The following is an 18,676-nucleotide window of genomic DNA, read 5'->3' as shown; positions in this document are numbered from 1 at the left end:
GAAACCCTCGGACTGACACTGTGTTGCAGTGGGTTAAGCTGCTGCTTGCGATGTCAACATCCCTCGCCAGAGTGTAGGTTTCAGTCCAGATGCTTTGCATCTGATCTGCTAATGGGCCTGAAAAATCAGGAGATGATCCAAGTACTTGGACCTGTCACCCATGCAGGAGATCAGGATGGTGTTCCTGGCTCTTGGCTTCTGCTTAGACTAGCCCTGATGTTTGAGGAGTGAACCAGGAGATGGAAGATCAATTTCTCTCTCTCTCTCTCTCTCTACCTCTTTCTTCCTTTCTTCCTCTCTTCCTCTCTCTCTCTGCCTTTCAAATAAATAAATAATAAATATTTTAAAAAGAAAATGAGACCCTCATTATGGGATTAGCACCTTTTTAAGAAGAAAAAAAAATCTTGCTCTATCCACAGGATCCCTCCCAGGAAAGACCATGTGAGTATACAGGAAAGTAGCTATTGCAAGCCAGGAAAGGAGCTCTTACCACAAACCAAAACTCTGACACCTTGGTCTTGGGCTTCCCAGCTTCCAAACTGTGAGAAACACATTTTTGTTGTTTAAACCAACAGTATATATGTTATTGTTAACCGTCTGAACTAAGACCAACAGCTCCATACTGGCCCATGCACTATCAGCTGCTCTTAGAAGATGTCTCAGTCCTGAACCCCACACCTAAATTGCAGATTGATGTGTCTATCCCTCCACCCTTGATACCTCTACTCATCCTCAAATACCTCATATCTTTAATATGCCCAAAATAAACTTATGATGTTCCCAGTGAAAATTATTCCTATTAGTTACTTTCTCATCCCAGGAGATGGAGCTTCTATACTCCAACTAATGAATGCAAAAATCTTTCAGTCATCCCCTTTTTCTCTCTCATTCGCAAAAGTAGAAAATCAGAGCAGACCTATACAAAATTATGAGCCAGAATGCAACCATTTCTACCACTTCCACAGCTACTACAATGGTTCACACCATCAAGACTCATCTGGGAGCCGGCGCCATGGCTCACTTGGTTAATCCTCTGCCTGCGGTGCCGGCATCCCATATGGCTGCCGGGTTCTAGACCCGGCTGCTCCTCTTCCAATCCAGCTCTCTGCTGTGGCCCAGGAAGGCAGTGGAGGATGGCACAAGTGCTTGGGCCCTGCACCCACATGGGAGACTGGGAAGAAGCACCTGGCTCCTGGTTTCAGATCAGAGCAGCTCTGGCCATAGTGGCCATTTGGGGAGTGAAGACCTTTCTGTTTTCTCTCTCTCTCTCTCTCTCTCTCTCTCTCTCTCTCACTGTCTATAACTTTACCTGTCAAATAAATTCAAAAAAAAAAAAAAAAAGAAAGACTCTCTGGATTACTGCAGTAGTCTCCTCCCTCATCTTGCTGTCTCTTCACTCGCAAAGGCTGTTCTCCACACTCAGGTGTAAAGAGCCTATGAGACCTGGGTCAGGCCACCTCCCTTCTCTGCACCAAACCTCCCTTTGCCTCCATCATCTCCAGAACAGTTCTGCCCTCTGTTCTATTAGGAAAGGAGACTTGAAGTTCCCTGAAGCAACACAGCCTCACCTGGAACCACCTGCATACACATGTTCCTATTCCAGGAACAAACTTCTACAATCCATTCCATTGTTTGCTAATAGCAGGAACCACTCCATGGAACCCCCAAGTTGGATTCAGAATCCTGGGCCTAGGATCCATTCAGGGTCTCCAGGCCCAATGCCTGAAAGAGCGGCAAGAAAAGATTTTTGGTACAGCAGTCACAGAGATCACACGGATGGGAAGACCAGTAAGGTCTGGGACACACTTCATTCACTTTGTAGTGTCTGTAAGTGCTACTGATACAAAGCCAGGATCAGGAGCCTCCCCATGGTCCTTCATATGGGTGCAGGGGCCCAAGGACTTGGGCCATCCTCCATTGCTTTCCCAGGCCATGGCAGAGAGCTGGATCAGAAGTGGAGCAGCCGGGACTCACACCAGCACCCATATGGGATGCCAGAACTGCAGGTGGTGGCTTTACCCACTATGCCACAGCACCAGTCTCTTTCATGTATTACAAAATGCATTCTCTTTTTCATTCTTGCCTCATCTATCTCTGGATAAATTAACTAGTTTAGAATAACAGCTTTCTGTGATATCAACAGTTTGCATTCTTAAAAAAATGTGAATGATACATTAATTAGTCATGTTTTGGCGATTGAAACTCTGGGAATTCAAAATTAACATCTTACAGACACCAGAAAAATTTCAGCCTTGTTTTGCACACTGTTCTATCTTGCTTTGTTCAGACAACTTTGCAAGCTAGCTGCCATCCAATCACACGTGGATCTTGTGGTCCATTATTTCACTCAGGAAACTCACGTCTGCAAGGAGGGCAAGGAGTGTGGCCCCAGGGAAGCTTCTGCTTCTTTTTCTCTAGGTTTTTCCAGTTGGCTCAGGCAAAACTCACCCTTGAGGAATGAAGACAATACTCTTCCCACTGAAGTTTTCCCCAGTTCACATACCAGCTGGACTTGGATTTTCTGGAGGTTTCAGTTGAGGAACAGGAACAAAGAATATGATCCCTTTCCGACCACCACCAACTTTGATTTCCAACCACCATGATCTACAGTTCCCTGAGTTGAGCCTTAAGGTCAAAGTTCATGTCAGCTCCAGACATGCCTGGGAGATGCTGAACTTGACCACTATGGCTCCTAGGCACTGGGCTTCACCATCTGGGCATTCACGCTGCACTTGGCAACTTCTTGCTGAACACTGTTATGGAAAAACTCCAGGTCTTGTGCAAGAACTTGAAATCTCAGCTAACAAAGGCAAGATTCTGGAACAGTGCAAGAAGTAGTGTGGAAATGAGAAAGATCTGTGAGAGGCTGTAGGCAGTTTAGACAGTCCCAGCAAGTAATTGGGGCAGAGTTGGTGATGCATTTCCACCCCAAAAGTCATTCTTTGGTGCTACTTAATGAAAATCCCTGTGCTAGCTCCTCCTATTCTATTCTCTGATTTCTGTCCCAGGTGGCATCTGGGGCAACCTGGTCTAGGTCTAGGCCTTTTTCTAGGCCTGGGTGAGAGACTGGACAAAGAAGAGCACCTTCTGCACCAACTCTGGTGGTTGGAAGTCCGAGTTCAAGGCGGCAGTGGGTTTGGTGCCTGTTGAGGGAAAGCTTCCTGGTTTACCACATCTTTTGGCTGTGCCCTCACATGATTGCTGCACATGGTTTCTCCTGAGGCAAACACAAGTCCCCATTTAGACACGGTCATGGCAGCTCCAAGTGAAATGATAGTTATTTCCTAGAAAGAGTTGACTTCATACTGGCCCGTCTTTAATTCACTTGTCCCCGCACATTCCATAATCATGACAGCACTGTCACTCTGGGTGATTCTGTGCCTAGCTGGGGGATTGCCTGCCTCCCCCATGCATGGGTAAGGACGGTGTGGTACACCACACCTCCCAGGATGGCCTGACTGTTGCAGGTGGCAGGAGCACCAGGCACATTTCCCCCACCTCCTTCCCATCCCTGTTGAAGGGTCTTGTAATTACCAGTCAGGGAAACAGCACCCGGGTGAAGCCCAGACCCAGTAGGACCTCCTGGAAAGCTACTGTAGCCAAGTGACCTTCAAGCTGATTGGAGAAGCATAGCGGTGCCAGTGTCAGAACTATCCTACAGAATTAGTGTTGCCCTGAATTAGCTGCCTGCCCTTTAAAAGGTGAGCTTGATTGTTAATAAAATGGACACGTTTGCCATAACTTGTCTCTGCTGCTCCTTTTTGAAAAATGCATTGCCCCACCCCAGCTCTGTGGACCTCGCAGGCCGAGTCTGCATTTATTTCACCTGTCCACATGTATTCCGTAATCATGACAGACTCTGTCTCTTCAGGAAATGTCATTTTATAAGTGGATCTTCCTTTTGGGTAAGATATCGATTTTTATGGAAATTGGATATTTCTTAGAAAACCTAGTAAGAAATATTGTGTGAAAATTTAATTCTATTTTTCTTTTTCTAGCTTTGGAACCCTGATAAATATCTATATGAGATATTTTTCTGAGGGTTCTTGAAAAGTACACATGTTCAAGATTGATGGGATGGGGCCAGTGCTGGCGTAGCCAGTAAAGCTGCCGCCTGCACGCTGGCATCCCCTATGGGTTCCAGTTCAAGACCTGGCTGCTCCACTTCCAACCCTGCTCTCTGCTATGGCCTCAGAAAGCAGTGGAAGATGGTCCAAGTTCTTGGGCCCTGCACTCGCATGGGAGACCAGGAAGAAACTCCTGGCTCCTGGCTTCTGATCGGCATAGCTACAGCCGTTGTGGCTATTTGGAGAGTGAACCAATGGAAGGAAGACCTTTCTCTCTCTCTCTCTCTTTCTCTCTCTCTCTGTAAAACTACCTTTCAAATAAATTTTTAAATAATGCATCTTCTCATTCCCTGCCCATCCCATAATCAGCTTCTCCCAGACCAATCACTCATCATGTAGCACACTGCATAATTAATCTGTTATTGACATTTTGTCTGCTGTCCCATTCTCAATTACAATATTGCTGCAATACAGGAAGTTTCTTTCCTAGCTGTCTTTCACTTCTCTGATACATCACATGCATGAAGAATAATATATTATGTACTTTAGGTGCTTAAGGAGTATATGGATGTAACAAATAAAGGCATTGACTTGACCATGAACCATTTATAACACTCTGGCAGTTCTCTCCTTTTCACTTGCTTTGTCTTATTCTTCAAGGCTGTGACTGTGCATATTTCTGAGAAATAAACCAGAATCCTGGTTGGGAGACAAAACTCAGATCAGCCAGAAACACAGCCTTGCTTTGTGCTCAACTTCCCTCTGTTGCTCCCTGTACCTTAATGCCCTCATGTCATCGTTCACTTTCACCTGGTCTTTTTCATGGATTACAGACATTCTGGGGCCAGAGTGTGGAGTAGCAGGTAAAGCCAGCACCTGCAGCAGCAGCATCCCATATGGGCACTGGTTCACTCCTGGCTGCCTCGCTTCTATTCCAGTTCCATGCTAATGTCCTGGGAAAAGTGGCAGAAGATGACTCAAGTGTTTGGGTCCATGATACCCATATAGGAGACCAGGAAGAAGCTCCTGGCTTCAGCTTGGCCCAGCACTGATTGTTGGGGTCATTTGGGAAGTTAACCAGCAGATGGAAGCTGTCTCTGTAATGACTTTCAAATAAATAAATCTTTTAAAAAAAAGGCAAACCTGCATTCTTCTAGTTATTCCTGCCTCTTCAATTTCTAGATAAATTAGCTGGATGCAAATAATAGCTTTCAGTGGTGTCAACATTTTGTAAAACATAGGAGATTTCATTTATCAATTTATTGCACATTGACATTCTGGAATCAAAATTAACATCTTTGCCTGAGAGCTTCTGGAAAAGTTTTAACCTTGTGATGCACATTGTTTTCCTCTGCTTTGTCAGAGTGATGTGCCATTCAGTTATATCACAATTTGTTGTCCACAATCTCAGTTAGAAAGACCCTGTTCACGTGCTGCAATGGGTTAACACCCTGGCCTGAAGCACCGGCATCCCATATGTGTGCCAGTCAGAAACCCAGCTGCTCCACTTCTGATCCAGCTCTCTGCTATGGACTGGGAAAGCAGTAGAAAATGGCCGAAGTACTTGCGCCCTTGCACCCAAGTGGGAGACCTGGGCGAAGCTCCTGACTACTGGCTTTGGATCAGCGCAGCCATGGCACTTGTGGCCAAGAAGGGAGAGAACCATCAGATGGAAGACCTCTCTCTCTCTCTCTCTCTCTCTCTCTCTGCTGCTCCTCTCTCTGTATAACTCTAACTTATAAATAAATAAATCTTAAAAAAAAGAAAAACCATGTTCACAAAAATGTCATCCCAGTCCCAGAGAAACTTTTCCTTCTTTTTCTCTGGGTTTTCCAATTGGTTTACACATAACTTTCCTTTGAGGAATGAAGACAATATTCTTCCACTATATTTTTCTCCAGAATACTGTTCTAGCTGGACTTGTGGAATTGTGTTCGGAATTTGTCTGAGGGTATACAACTTAACATGCTTATGGAATCAATGATAGCGACTTCTTCCATCTCAAATCACTTAGAATTCCTCCAACAAATGAGGGAAGGAAAACTGTATCATAAATATATTCACAGTCTTTTGATACCCCTCAAAGAGTCAGAATGAAGGAAGGAGTCTTATAATTTTGGAGTTCATTTTAGGTATTTAATCAAAGAAGTAAAACTGAGAGTAGACTTTACTATCATAATACATCAGATGAGGATTTTAAAAGAAGCAAATGGTAAAGGGAAGATTTACTAGAATTTGTATGGAGCTAAGGACACAGGAGGACAAAGACTGAAGAGAAACACCCTTATTTGATGTGGGCAAAGTAGAAATGAGAAGCCCCTCCTTCCTTGTTCCATGCCTGGCTATCTGCTAAATGAAATAATTATGTATTCACGTTCAGTCTGTCTTGATTTGATCCTTTCCACTAACTGATTTAGCAAATGTAAATGCTATATAAAATATGGAAGGGTGAACTGATACATGGACAGTATGCTGGATTTTCATGCTATGACCTGTTTATGAAAATCATTGATCTTTGTGCCACACGTATACCACAGCCTAGAGACGCGGGGGTCTCTGCTGATGAGCACAAAGGGGCTAACACAGGGGAAAGATGAACCCATAAGGACAGAGGTATTCACCAGCCACCAGCTGGGTTTATCAAAGAGGGTCATATAGAAAGTAAAGAAGGAAGACAGTGCATAACAACAGAAAAATGTGCTCACTAGCATCAGGATGCTGTGGGTGGCTCTTGTCTCTGGGGAGCATTTGGGAGAGAGGCTTTTGCTGTGAATGTGTAGTACCTTCTGCTTATGTCTGTACAAAATGATCAACATGCAGCCACTGGCCCAAATCATCAACACCAAATACAAAACGTCAATGAAGGAAAACATCATGGAATACAATAAGGATATACTTTTGTCAATTACTAAGCCAGAGCAGAAAACTAAATCTCTTTTCTCTGTGTTGTTGTTGCTCTCCCTCATTGCTGTGATATACATAGGAACAATACTATTCACCAACAGGTGAAGGGTCCAGCAGAGCAGAATGGAAAGTCGAATGGATTTGAGGGCTTTGACCTTGAGCTCCATCCACTGGGGGCTGCTAAGGCTGATTGTGATGGCCTGGAAGCCACTCAGGAGAGAAGTTGCACTCAGAGACGCCCCTCTGGCCACTCTATGAACATAGAAAACTAGTTTGCATCCAAAATCGTCCATGAAATATTTCAGCCCAAAAGCTGCCATGGTCTGAGGAATGCCTCTCGAGAGCAGAACCAAGCAGTTGGCTACAATTAGGTTATGGAGAATCAAATCCATGTGCTTTATCCCTCGTCCAGTGCAGGAAAGGAAGCCATAGCAGAGAAGGAGCAGGATGTTTCCTAGGAATCCGACTCCTGTCTGAGAGACAAAGATGATTCCCATGGTCAGAGCCCTGGATGGCATGCAGTCACAAGGACAGTAGTTCATGCAAAGCCAGTAAGTCCTGGAAAGACATGGAGCTAATGTGTTTCATCAAGGAAGCTTAAGTTCATTTCTTACTTCTACCCATTTTTTTTTCGCACTTAGTAATGACTTCTAGAAGAATATATTATTTGTATTTTCTTGAGAGGCATTTGGATGCTGGTTGAGTATATCTTCTCTCACAGCTATTTCAGATTTTTCTAAGACTTTTCATCCATATTCACCTTGTTCCTATATGATATATTGTTTTCTTGTCTATTTGTAGTGTTTTGGTTAAATGTTCCTTTGCCAACTAACCAATTATTCTGGTATTTGTATGAAAGTGCAGAAATTCAAGTTACAGTATGGGTGACCAAATAATTATTTATCACAACATTTAATTATATATTCTAATTGCAGTGGTATATTAGAATAGTGAAGCCAAAGATTCTCTCTTATTTCATTGGCCCCAAATGTACAATGACACTATCACAGCAAATATTTGAAAGCAAATATTGAAAGCATGAATAGCTCATGCCAACTAAAACATAAAGTATTATGAAGAAAAACATTAAATTATTTCATTTGTATGGAATCCTAGTATCTTCATTTTATATGTAGAGGAGTAATTCAAAATTTAGTATGATAAGTAACACTAAATTTATTTTTTAATTAATTAATTTGCTCCTTAAGTTTACAAATTTCATAGGTACAATTTTAGGAATATAGTTATTCTTAACACCAACCCACCCTCCCACCCCTGCTCCCATGCTCCTCCTCCTCTCTTTCCCCTTTCCAGTCAGGTTCTCCATTAAGATTCATTTTTAATTAACTTTGCACACAGAAGATCAACTCTATACTAAGTAAAGATTACAACAATATGCACAGACATATACAACAAACACACAAAAACTGTGAACTATTTTTACAGTTAACTCTCATAAATACAACTCATTGAGGACAGATGTCCTGCATGGGCAGTTCATACACAGTGTTGTTAATTTAACAATTAACACTCTTTTATGTATGATGTCAGTGACTACTCAAGGGTCTTGACAAGAGCTGCCTAGGCTGTGAAAGCCTTTGGAGTGCACAAACTCTGTCAGTATTTAGACAAGGCCATAAGCAAAGTGTAAGTTCTCTCCTCCTTTAGAGAAAAGCACATCCTTCTTTGTTGGCCACTTCTTTCTGCTGGGGTCTCACTCACAGAGATCCTTCATGTAGAACATTTTTTACCGCAGTGTTTGGGCTTTCCAGGTCTGAAATGCTCTCATGGACAATCAGACTGAGAAATAAACATGGACTTTCTTATCTGCCTTAGCACGCATCATCCCTCTATGTGCAGAAGCTCACGTTAGCACTCCAGTGTCACCTTTGTCAAGAAGTATAATGTTTTCAGCAATCCAACCTCACTGTCCTGGTACACAGTCATTTTCTTCAGAGCCTAGTATCCAGGATGGAGATGTGATCTCCAAAATTTGTCTTTTACAGGAAAGATGGCCCAGTGATGACAGAGGATGTGTTGTGGGGAGGCAGCAAAACCTAGAAGAGATAATTTAGAGAAATGTTCTTATTCTTGATGTGGACAAAGAAATAGGATCTTACAAAAGAACCAGAAAATAAACCATTGGTAGGTAAGGAGGAAGGAAGACTGGGAAAGTGTAGAACCAGCTGCAAAACTAAGAAAGAGCTTCAAGGTAGCAGAAGAGTCTAGGATGAATATTTTTACTTTTGAAGTTACTATTGCATTTCATGACTATAAACTTTTTTCCCACCAAGCTAAGAATACTCTGTCCGGAACTAAAGGGAGAAATCCCTGGGAATGAGTGACCTCTTGCTAGGAAAAGGAGAAGGGAGAGACAGAATGCAGACAATAATTTAGCCATCAAATAAAACACACAAAAATTTCTCTCAAGCACTACCATGCAATTGATTAAAGTTCACAGAAGTGAAAAAGGAAAGAAGTTGGAAGTGGAAATATATGAACAGATGACAAATGTGCTAAGCACAGGGAAGAAACATGCTACTTCAACAAAATCCATTGCTCAACAGACTGTAAGCAGGATAAACAAAATCTTTAGATAGGCAGGTATATTATAAAAAATAAAATCCTGTCCAGATTGAGGCCACAGTCCTTCAGAGAATAATACCAAACCTTTAGTCTCTACACCCGTTAGAAAATCGATTCTTTCATAGGGGGGCAGAGCCAAGATGGCGGAATAGTGAGGGCGCGCACTGATAGTCTGGGAAAATTTACCTTTATTTATTTATTTATTTATTTATTTATTTTTGACAGGCAGAGTGGACAGTGAGAGAGAGAGACAGAGAGAAAGGTCTTCCTTTTGCCGTTGGTTCACCCTCCAATGGCCGCCGCTGCAGCCGGCGCACCGCGCTGATCCGATGGCAGGAGCCAGGAGCCAGGTGCTTTTCCTGGTCTCCCATGGGGTGCAGGGCCCAAGCACCTGGGCCATCCTTCACTGCACTCCCTGGCCACAGCAGAGAGCTGGCCTGGAAGAGGGGCAACCGGAACAGAATCCGGCACCCCGACCGGGACTAGAACCCGGTGTGCCGGTGCCGCTAGGCGGAGGATTAGCCTAGTGAGCCACGGCGCCGGCCTCGGGAAAATTTAGTTTAATAAAAGGGGAGTTACGGTAGCCTCAGAAAAAAGAACCAGGAAAATATTGCAGGGGAAACTCCTCTGGATCCAGTGGCCGTGAATCAGAGGACCTACTGGGAGAACAAGGTCGCCCACCGCGCGGAAGCCAAGCCGCAGGACCGAGCAAGGTCTGCGCACCAGTGCTCGAAGGGGAGTGCATGCCACACAGACAACAGCGGGGAGACTTGGGACGTTCAGGGCTCCGAGTCCACACATCGGCGCTGGAAGGGGAGGTGAGCTCAATAACCCGAGACATTGGTGGGGAAACGGGGGTCAGAATCTAGAGGGGGGCCGGAAAGTGCAGCAAACTCACTACCAGAAAGAAGGAAAAAAAAAGTTTCGGGGTTTCTCTTCCCCCTAACCTTGCAAAGGTTGCAAGGCTGCAAGGCTTGAAGAATTCCCAAGAGACAAAGAGCAGGCCCCCTCTCTGGATTTACATATCAATGGGGGAGAGCTAAGGAACTGAGTCACTACAATTCAGTAGCCTAGGCAACCCAGTGGGAGTCCAGAGGAGCCTAAGGACTCTGGGACTCTGCGGGTAGAAGCCAAAGACTGGAAGCAGTGCGGTGTTACTTACCCCCTGAATAAATAAAATACATAAATAAATAAAAAGAGAGAGATTTACCACGCATAACCTGAGGGTGTCACTTTGCACACCCTTAACCAGGAAGAACCAGGCAGAGCTCTCAGGCCGCACCCATCTCAAGCCTCCAAGGCTCCTCCATCAGCAGGCAGTCCACTTAACACGGACACAGTATAAAATAAAATAAAAATTAAAAAAATGCACAGTGACGAAAGAAGAATTAACTATGCCGAGTAACAAACACAGAAATCGAGGGAACAAGATCAACGATGACACTATGATGCCTCCAAATAAGCAAAACACCCCAAGCCGAGATTATGAAGATGATGAGATAGAAGAAATGCAAGATACGGATTTCAAAAAATTTATGATAAGAACATTTAGAAGTTTTCAAAAGCAAATCCTTGAACTACAGAAATCCTTATTGGACAAGATTGAAAATCTCTCTCGTGAAAATGAAATTTTAAGGAAGAGTCAAAATGAAACTCAGAAACTAGTAGAACAGGAAAGTGTGATAGTGAAGAGAAATCAAAATGAAATGAAGAGCTCAATAGATCAAATGACAAACACGATAGAGAGCCTTAAAAACAGAATGGGTGAAGCAGAAGAGAGAATATTGGACTTAGAGCACAGGAAAACATACAGTCAAACCAAAGAAAAGAAGAGGAAATTAGAAATCTAAAAAATATTGTTGGGAATCTGCAGGATACTATTAAAAAAAGCAACATTCGAGTTCTAGGAGTTCCTGAAGGCATGGAGAGAGAGAAAGGATTAGAAGGCCTTTTTAGTGAGATACTAGCAGAGAACTTTCCAGGTTTGGAGAAGGACAGAGACATCCTAGTACAGGAAGCTCATAGAACCCCGAATAAACGTGACCAAAAGAGATCCTCACCACGACACGTGGTAATTAAACTTACCACAGTGAAACATAAAGAAAAGATCCTAAAATGTGTAAGACAGAAACGTCAGATTACTCTCAGAGGATCTCCAATCAGACTCACAGCTGACTTCTCATCAGAAACACTACAGGCTAGGAGGGAATGGCGAGACATAGCACAGGTGCTAAGAGAAAAAAATTGCCAGCCCAGAATATTATATCCTGCCAAGCTCTCATTTGTGAATGAAGGTGAAATAAAGACCTTTCATAGCAAACAGAAATTGAAGGACTTTGTGGCCACTCGTCTGGCCCTGCAAAAGATACTTAAAGATGTGCTACACTCAGAAACACAGAAACACGGCCATCAATATGAAAGAAGGGAAAGGAAGAACACCTACCAGTAAAAGAGCATGGGAAGCTCAAAGCATATACTAGAAAATATTTCCGGGAAAATGGCAGGGCAAAGTCACTACGCATCAATAGTCACATTGAACATTAATGGTCTGAATTCTTCAGTTAAAAGACACCGTTTGGCTGACTGGCTCACAGAACACAACCCAACTATTTGTTGCCTACAAGAAACACATCTCTGTAACAAAGAGGCATGCAGACTGAAAGTGAAAGGTTGGAAAAAGATATTCCATGCCAACAGAAACCAAAAAAAAGCAGGTGTAGCCATATTAATATCAGACAAAATAAACTTTAATACAAAAACTGTTAAGAGAGACAAAGAGGGACACTATATAATGATTAAGGGTTCAATTCAACAGGAAGATGTAACTATTATAAATGTATATGCACCTAATTACAGGGCACCAGTCTATTTAAAAGATATGTTAAGGGACTTAAAGGGAGATTTAGATTCCAATACAATAGTACTGGGGGACTTCAATACTCCACTCTCAGAAATAGACAGATCATCCGGACAGAAGATCAACAAGGAAACAGCAGATTTATTTGACACTATTGCCCAAATGGATCTAACAGATATCTACAGAACTTTCAACCCTACATCTACAGACTTCACATTCTTCTCAGCAGTGCATGGAACCTTCTCCAGGATTGATCACATACTAGGACATAAAGCAAGTCTCAGCAAATTTAAAAGAATTTGAATCATACCATGCAGCTTCTCAGACCACAGCGGAACGAAGCTGGAAATTAGCAACTCAGGAAACCCCAGAAAGTATGCAAACACATGGAGACTGAACAACATGCTCCTGAATGAACACTGGGTCATTCAAGAAATCAAAAGAGAAATCAAAAACTTTCTGGAAGTAAATGAAGACAACAACACAACATATCAAAACTTATGGGATACAGCAAAAGCAGTATTGAGAGGCAAATATATAGCAATAGGTGCCCATATCAAGAAATTGGAAGGGTACCAAATAAATGAACTTTCAGCGCACCTCAAGGACCTAGAAAAACTGCAGCAAACCAAACCCAAATCTAGTAGGAGAAGAGAAATAATTAAAACCAGAGAAGAAATTAACAGGACTGAATCCAAAAAACACTACAAAAAATCAGCCAAGCGAGAAGCTGGTTTTTTGAAAAAATAAACAAAATTGACACCCCATTGGCCCAACTAACTAAAAAAAGAAGAGAAAAGACCCAAATCAATAAAATCAGAGATGAAAAAGGAAACATAACAACAGACACCACAGAAATAAAAAGAATCATCAGAAATTACTACAAGGACCTGTATGCCAGCAAACAGGAAAACCTATCAGAATTGGATAGATTCCTGGACACATGCAATGTACCAAAATTGAACCATGAAGACATCGAAAACCTAAATAGACCCATAACTGAAACAGAAATTGAAACCGTAATAAAGGCCCTCCCAACAAAGAAAAGCCCAGGACCAGATGGATTCACTGCTGAATTCTACCAGACATTTAAAGAAGAACTAATCCCATTTCTTCTCAAACTGTTCAGAACAATCGAAAAAGAGGGAATCCTCCCAAATTCTTTCTATGAAGCCAGCATCACCTTAATCCCTAAGCCAGAGAAAGATGCAGCACTGAAAGAAAGTTACAGACCAATATCCCTGATGAACATAGACGCAAAAATCCTCAATAAAATTCTGGCCAATAGAGTACAACGACACATCAGGAAAATCATCCACCCAGACCAAGTGGGATTCATCCCTGGTATGCAGGGATGGTTCAACTTTCGCAAATCAATCAATGTGATTCACCACATTAACAGACTGCAAAAGAAAAACCATATGATTATCTCAATTGATGCAGAGAAAGCATTTGATAAAATTCAACACCCTTTCATGATGAAAACTCTAAGCAAATTGGGTATAGAAGGAACATTCCTCAATATAATCAATGCAATTTATAAAAAACCCAGGGCCAGCATCCTATTGAATGGGGAAAAGTTGGAAGCATTTCCACTGAAATCTGGCACCAGGCAGGGATTCCCACTCTCACCACTGCTATTTAACATAGTTCTGGAAGTTTTAGCCAGAGCCATCAGACAAGAAAAAGAAATCAAAGCAATATAAATCAAGAAGGAAGTAGTCAAACTATCCCTCCTTGCAGACGATATGATTCTGTACTTAGAGGATCCAAAGAACTCTACTAAGAGACTATTGGAACTCATAGAGGAGTTTGGCAAAGTGGCAGGATATAAAATCAATGCACAAAAATCAACAGCCTTTGTATACACAAGCAATGCCATGACTGAGAAAGAACTGCTAAGATCAATCCCATTCACAATAGCTACAAAAACAACCAAATACCTTGGAATAAACTTAACCAAGGATGTTAAAGATCTCTACGATGAGAATTACAAAATCTTAAAGAAAGAAATAGAAGAGGATACCAAAAAATGGAAAAATCTTCCATGCTCAAGGATTGGAATAATCAACATCATCAAAATGTCCATTCTCCCAAAAGCAATTTATAGATTCAATGCAATCCCAATCAAGATTCCAAACACATTCTTCTCAGATCTAGAAAAAATGATGCTGAAATTCATATGGAGGCACAAGAGACCTTGAATAGCTAAAGCAATCTTGTACAACAAAAACAAAGCCGGAGGCATCACAATACCAGACTTCAGGACATACTACAGGGCAGTTGTAATCAAACCTGCACGGTACTGGTACAGAAACAGATGGATAGACCAATGGAACAGAATTGAAACACCAGAAATCAACCCAAACATCTACAGCCAACTTATATTTGATCAAGGATCTAAAACTAATTCCTGGAGCAAGGACAGTCTATTCAACAAATGGTGCTGGGAAAATGGATTTCCACGTGCAGAATCATGAAGCAAGACCCCTACCTTACACCTTACACAAAAATCCACTCAACGTGGATTAAAGACCTAAATCTATGTCCTGACACCATTAAGTTATTAGAGAACATTGGAGAAACCCTTCAAGATATTGGCACAGGAAAAGAGTTTCTGGAAAAGACCCGGGAGGCACAGGCAGTCAAAGCCAAAATCAACTATTGGGATTGCATCAAATTGAGAAGTTTCTGTACTGCAAAAGAAACAGTCAGGAAAGTGAAGAGGCAACTGACAGAATGGGAAAAAATATTTGCAAACTATGCAACAGATAAAGGGTTAATAACCAGAATCTACAAAGAGATCAAGAAACTCCACAAAAACAAAACTAACAACCCACTTAAGAGATGGGCCAAGGACTTCAATAGACATTTTTCCAAACCCGAAATCCAAATGGCCAACAGGCACTTGAAAAATTGCTCAAGGTCACTAGCAATCAGGGAAATGCAAATCAAAACCACAATGAGGTTCCACCTCACCCCAGTTAGAATGGATCACATACAGAAATCTACCAACAACAGATGCTGGAGAGGACGTGGGGAAAAAGGGACACTAACCCACTGTTGGTGGGAATGCAAACTGGTGAAGCCACTATGGAAATCAGTCTGGAGATTCCTCAGAAACCTGAAGATAACCCTACCGTTCGACCCAGCCATCCCACTCCTTGGAATTTACCCAAAGGAGTTTAAATTGGCAAACAAAAAAGCGGTCTGGACCCTAATGTTTATCGCAGCACAATTCACAATAGCCAAGACCTGGAACCAACCTAAATGCCCATCAACGGTAGACTGGATAAAGAAATTATGGGATATGTATTCTTTAGAATACTATACCGCAGTAAGAAACAACGAAATCCAGTCATTTGCAACAAAATGGAGGAATCTGGAACACATCATGCTGAGTGAAGTAAGCCAGTCCCAAAGGGACAAATACCATATGTTCTCCCTGATCGGTGACAACTGACTGAACACCAAAAAGGAAACCTCCTGAAGTGAAATGGACACTATGATAAATGGTGACTTGATCAGCATAGCCCTGACTGTTAATGGACAACTTAATACTTTATCCCTCTTAGTATTTTTTTTTGTCTGTTCTACTTAATATGACTGGTTTAATTCTGTAATTATCACACAGTTATTCTTAAATGTTGAAAATTAACTGAAATGTGATCCCTGTTAAACATAAGAGTGGGAATAAGAGAGGGAAGAGATGTATAACTTGGGGCATGCTCGGGCTGACTTGCCCCAATTGGTAGAGTTGGAAACATACCAGGGGATTCCAATTCAATCCCATCAAGGTGGCATGTGCCAATGCCATCTCACTAGTCCAAGTGATCAATTTCAGTTCACAATTGATCATAATGAAAGGACTAAGAGTCAAAGGGAGCACATAAACAAGTCTAGTACCTGCTAACACTAACCGATAGAATAAATAAAGGGGAGAGTGATCCAACATGGGAAGTGAGATACTCAGCAGACTCATAGAATGGCAGATGTCCTAAATAGCACTCTGGCCTCAGAATCAGCCCTAAAGGCATTCGGATCTGGCTGAAAAGCCCATGAGAGTATTTCAGGCATGGAAAGCCAAGACACTCTGGCAAAAAGATCTCTGTGAATGAGATCCCAGTGGAAAGAACAGGTCTTCAAAGAGGGAGGTGCCTTTCTCTGAAGGGAGGAGAGAACCTCCACTTTGACTATGACCGTGTCTAAACAAGATAAGAGTTGGAGTCTCAAGGGGCTTCCATAGCCTTGGAAACTCATGACTGGTGCATAGGGAGATTACTGATGCCATAAACTGGAGTGTCAATTGGTAAAGTCAACAACAGGAGTCACTGTGCACTTACTCCTCATGTAGGATCTCTGTCCTTAATGTGCTGTACATTGAGGTTTAATGCTATAACGAGTACTCAAACAGTATATTTCACTTTGTGTTTCTATGGGGGTGCAAACGGTTGAAATCTTTACTTAATGTACACTAAACTGATCTTCTGTTAAAAAAAAAAAGAAAAAAGAAACTATCAATTCCCAACTTGACTCTCACTGGGATTAAACATGACAATAGGTCTGATCTGATTTCATCATCATTTAAAAAAAATCATCTATTATTTTTCACTTTATGTCTCTGTGTGGGAGCAAACTGTTGAAATCCTTACTTAATGTATACTAAGCTGATCTTCTGTATATTAAGATAATCAAAAATGAATCTTGATGTGAATGGAAGGGGAGAGGGAGTGGGAAAGGGGATGGTTGTGGGTGGGAGGGACGGTATGGGGGGGGGAAGCCATTGTAATCCATGAGTCGTACTTTGGAAATTTATATTCATTAAATAAAAGATAAAAAAAAAGAAAAGAAAATCGATTCTTTCTACATAGCTTGTTACTTTATACCTATACATCTTATTAGCTAAATTGTATAATATTAAAAATAATTGTTATGAGATTATTGTGCAAATTCAGAAATGCTATCACAAAAAACAACAGACATAACAAAAAGATGCTCAATCTCTTACCAAAAGATAGCAGTTTGTGAAGGAGCTGATGTAAATCAGGTTCTGATTTATGGGGAGGGTACAGAAAACAGTTAACATGGTCAGTGCCGTGGCTCACTAGGTTAATCCTCCACCTGAGGTGCTGGTTACTGGGTTCTAGTCCTGTTTTGGGTTCCGGTTCTGTCCAGTTGTTCCTCTTCCAGTTCAGCTCTTTGTTGTGGCCCAGGAGGGCAGCAGAGGATGGCCAAGTGCTTGGGTCCCTGTACCAGCATGGAAGACAGGGAGGAAGTATCCCGCTACTAGCTTCGGACCGGCGTAGCGCCGGTCACAGTGGACATTAGGGAAGTGAACCAACAGAAGGAAGAACTGTCTTTCTGTTACTTTCTCACTGTCTATAACTCTCTCTGTCTCTGTCTCACTATCTAACTGCCTGGCGAAAGAAAGAAAGAAAGAAAGAAAGAAAGAAAGAAAGAAAGAAAGAAAGAAAGGAAGGAAGGAAGGAAGGAAGGAAGGAAGGAAGGAAGGAAGGAAGGAAGGAAGGAAGGAAGGAAGGAAGGAAGGAAGGAAGGAAGGAAGGAAGAAAGAAAGAAAGAAAGAAACCAGTTAACATAACTATTCTTTGAAAGGCTTTAAAAAAAATCAAATTGCTGTTGGTTTCCACCTAAGAATTTGATTTGGGAGGGTTCCTAATTCCTTGATAAGACAGGCCCACTGTACTTAACATAGGTTTATTGAAACAGTGAATGAAGGTTTCTGTGTGTTTTCTTAAAATCATTTATTTATTGGAAAGGCAGAATAACAGAGAGAGGGAGAGACTCAGACACAAAGGTAACTTCCATCTGGCGGTTTACTTTGCACATGGCATCAATGGCTGTGGCAGGACAGCATGAATCCAGGTCCTGGAACCCCATCCAGTCTCCCACGTGGTGTCAGGGGACCAAGTTCTTGGGCCATCTTGTGCTTTCTTAGGCATTTTAACAGGAAGCTGTATTGGAAGCAGAGGATCCCATACTCCAACTGGTGCCTCTGTAGGGGATGCCAGAGTCCCAGGCAAAGTCTTACCAGCTGCACCACAATGCCAGCCCTCAATAGACGTTTGTTGACTTTGTCCTGATTCATGACTAACATGCTGGCAGTTGTCTGTGATCGTGCCTCTCATTTTCATCATTCCTCAAGGCTGCAACTGTGCATAGTTCTGAGAAGTTCAATGTAATCAGAAACGGGAGAGAAAACCCTCAGGTTGGCTAGAATCACAACCTGGCCCTGTGCTTGGGT

At 42.1% G+C, this 18,676-nt stretch overlaps 1 protein-coding gene across 1 annotated transcript; it reads right to left on the bottom strand.

Annotated features, from left to right (window-relative positions):
- Positions 1-6,547: 6,547 nt before the first annotated feature.
- On the bottom strand, positions 6,548-7,489 carry ORYCUNV1R1652 (vomeronasal 1 receptor oryCunV1R1652). The gene has a single exon (NM_001167333.1). It carries the CDS (start codon positions 7,487-7,489, stop codon positions 6,548-6,550), a length of 942 nt encoding a protein of 313 aa, NP_001160805.1.
- Between the last annotated feature and the right edge of the window lie 11,187 nt (positions 7,490-18,676).

Source organism: Oryctolagus cuniculus, chromosome 18 (assembly GCF_051225735.1).
Source record: "Oryctolagus cuniculus isolate XC-2025 breed Fujian yellow rabbit chromosome 18, ASM5122573v1, whole genome shotgun sequence".
In the NCBI taxonomy this organism is placed as follows: domain Eukaryota; kingdom Metazoa; phylum Chordata; class Mammalia; order Lagomorpha; family Leporidae; genus Oryctolagus; species Oryctolagus cuniculus.
This window is presented reverse-complemented; position numbering and strand designations above follow the sequence as displayed.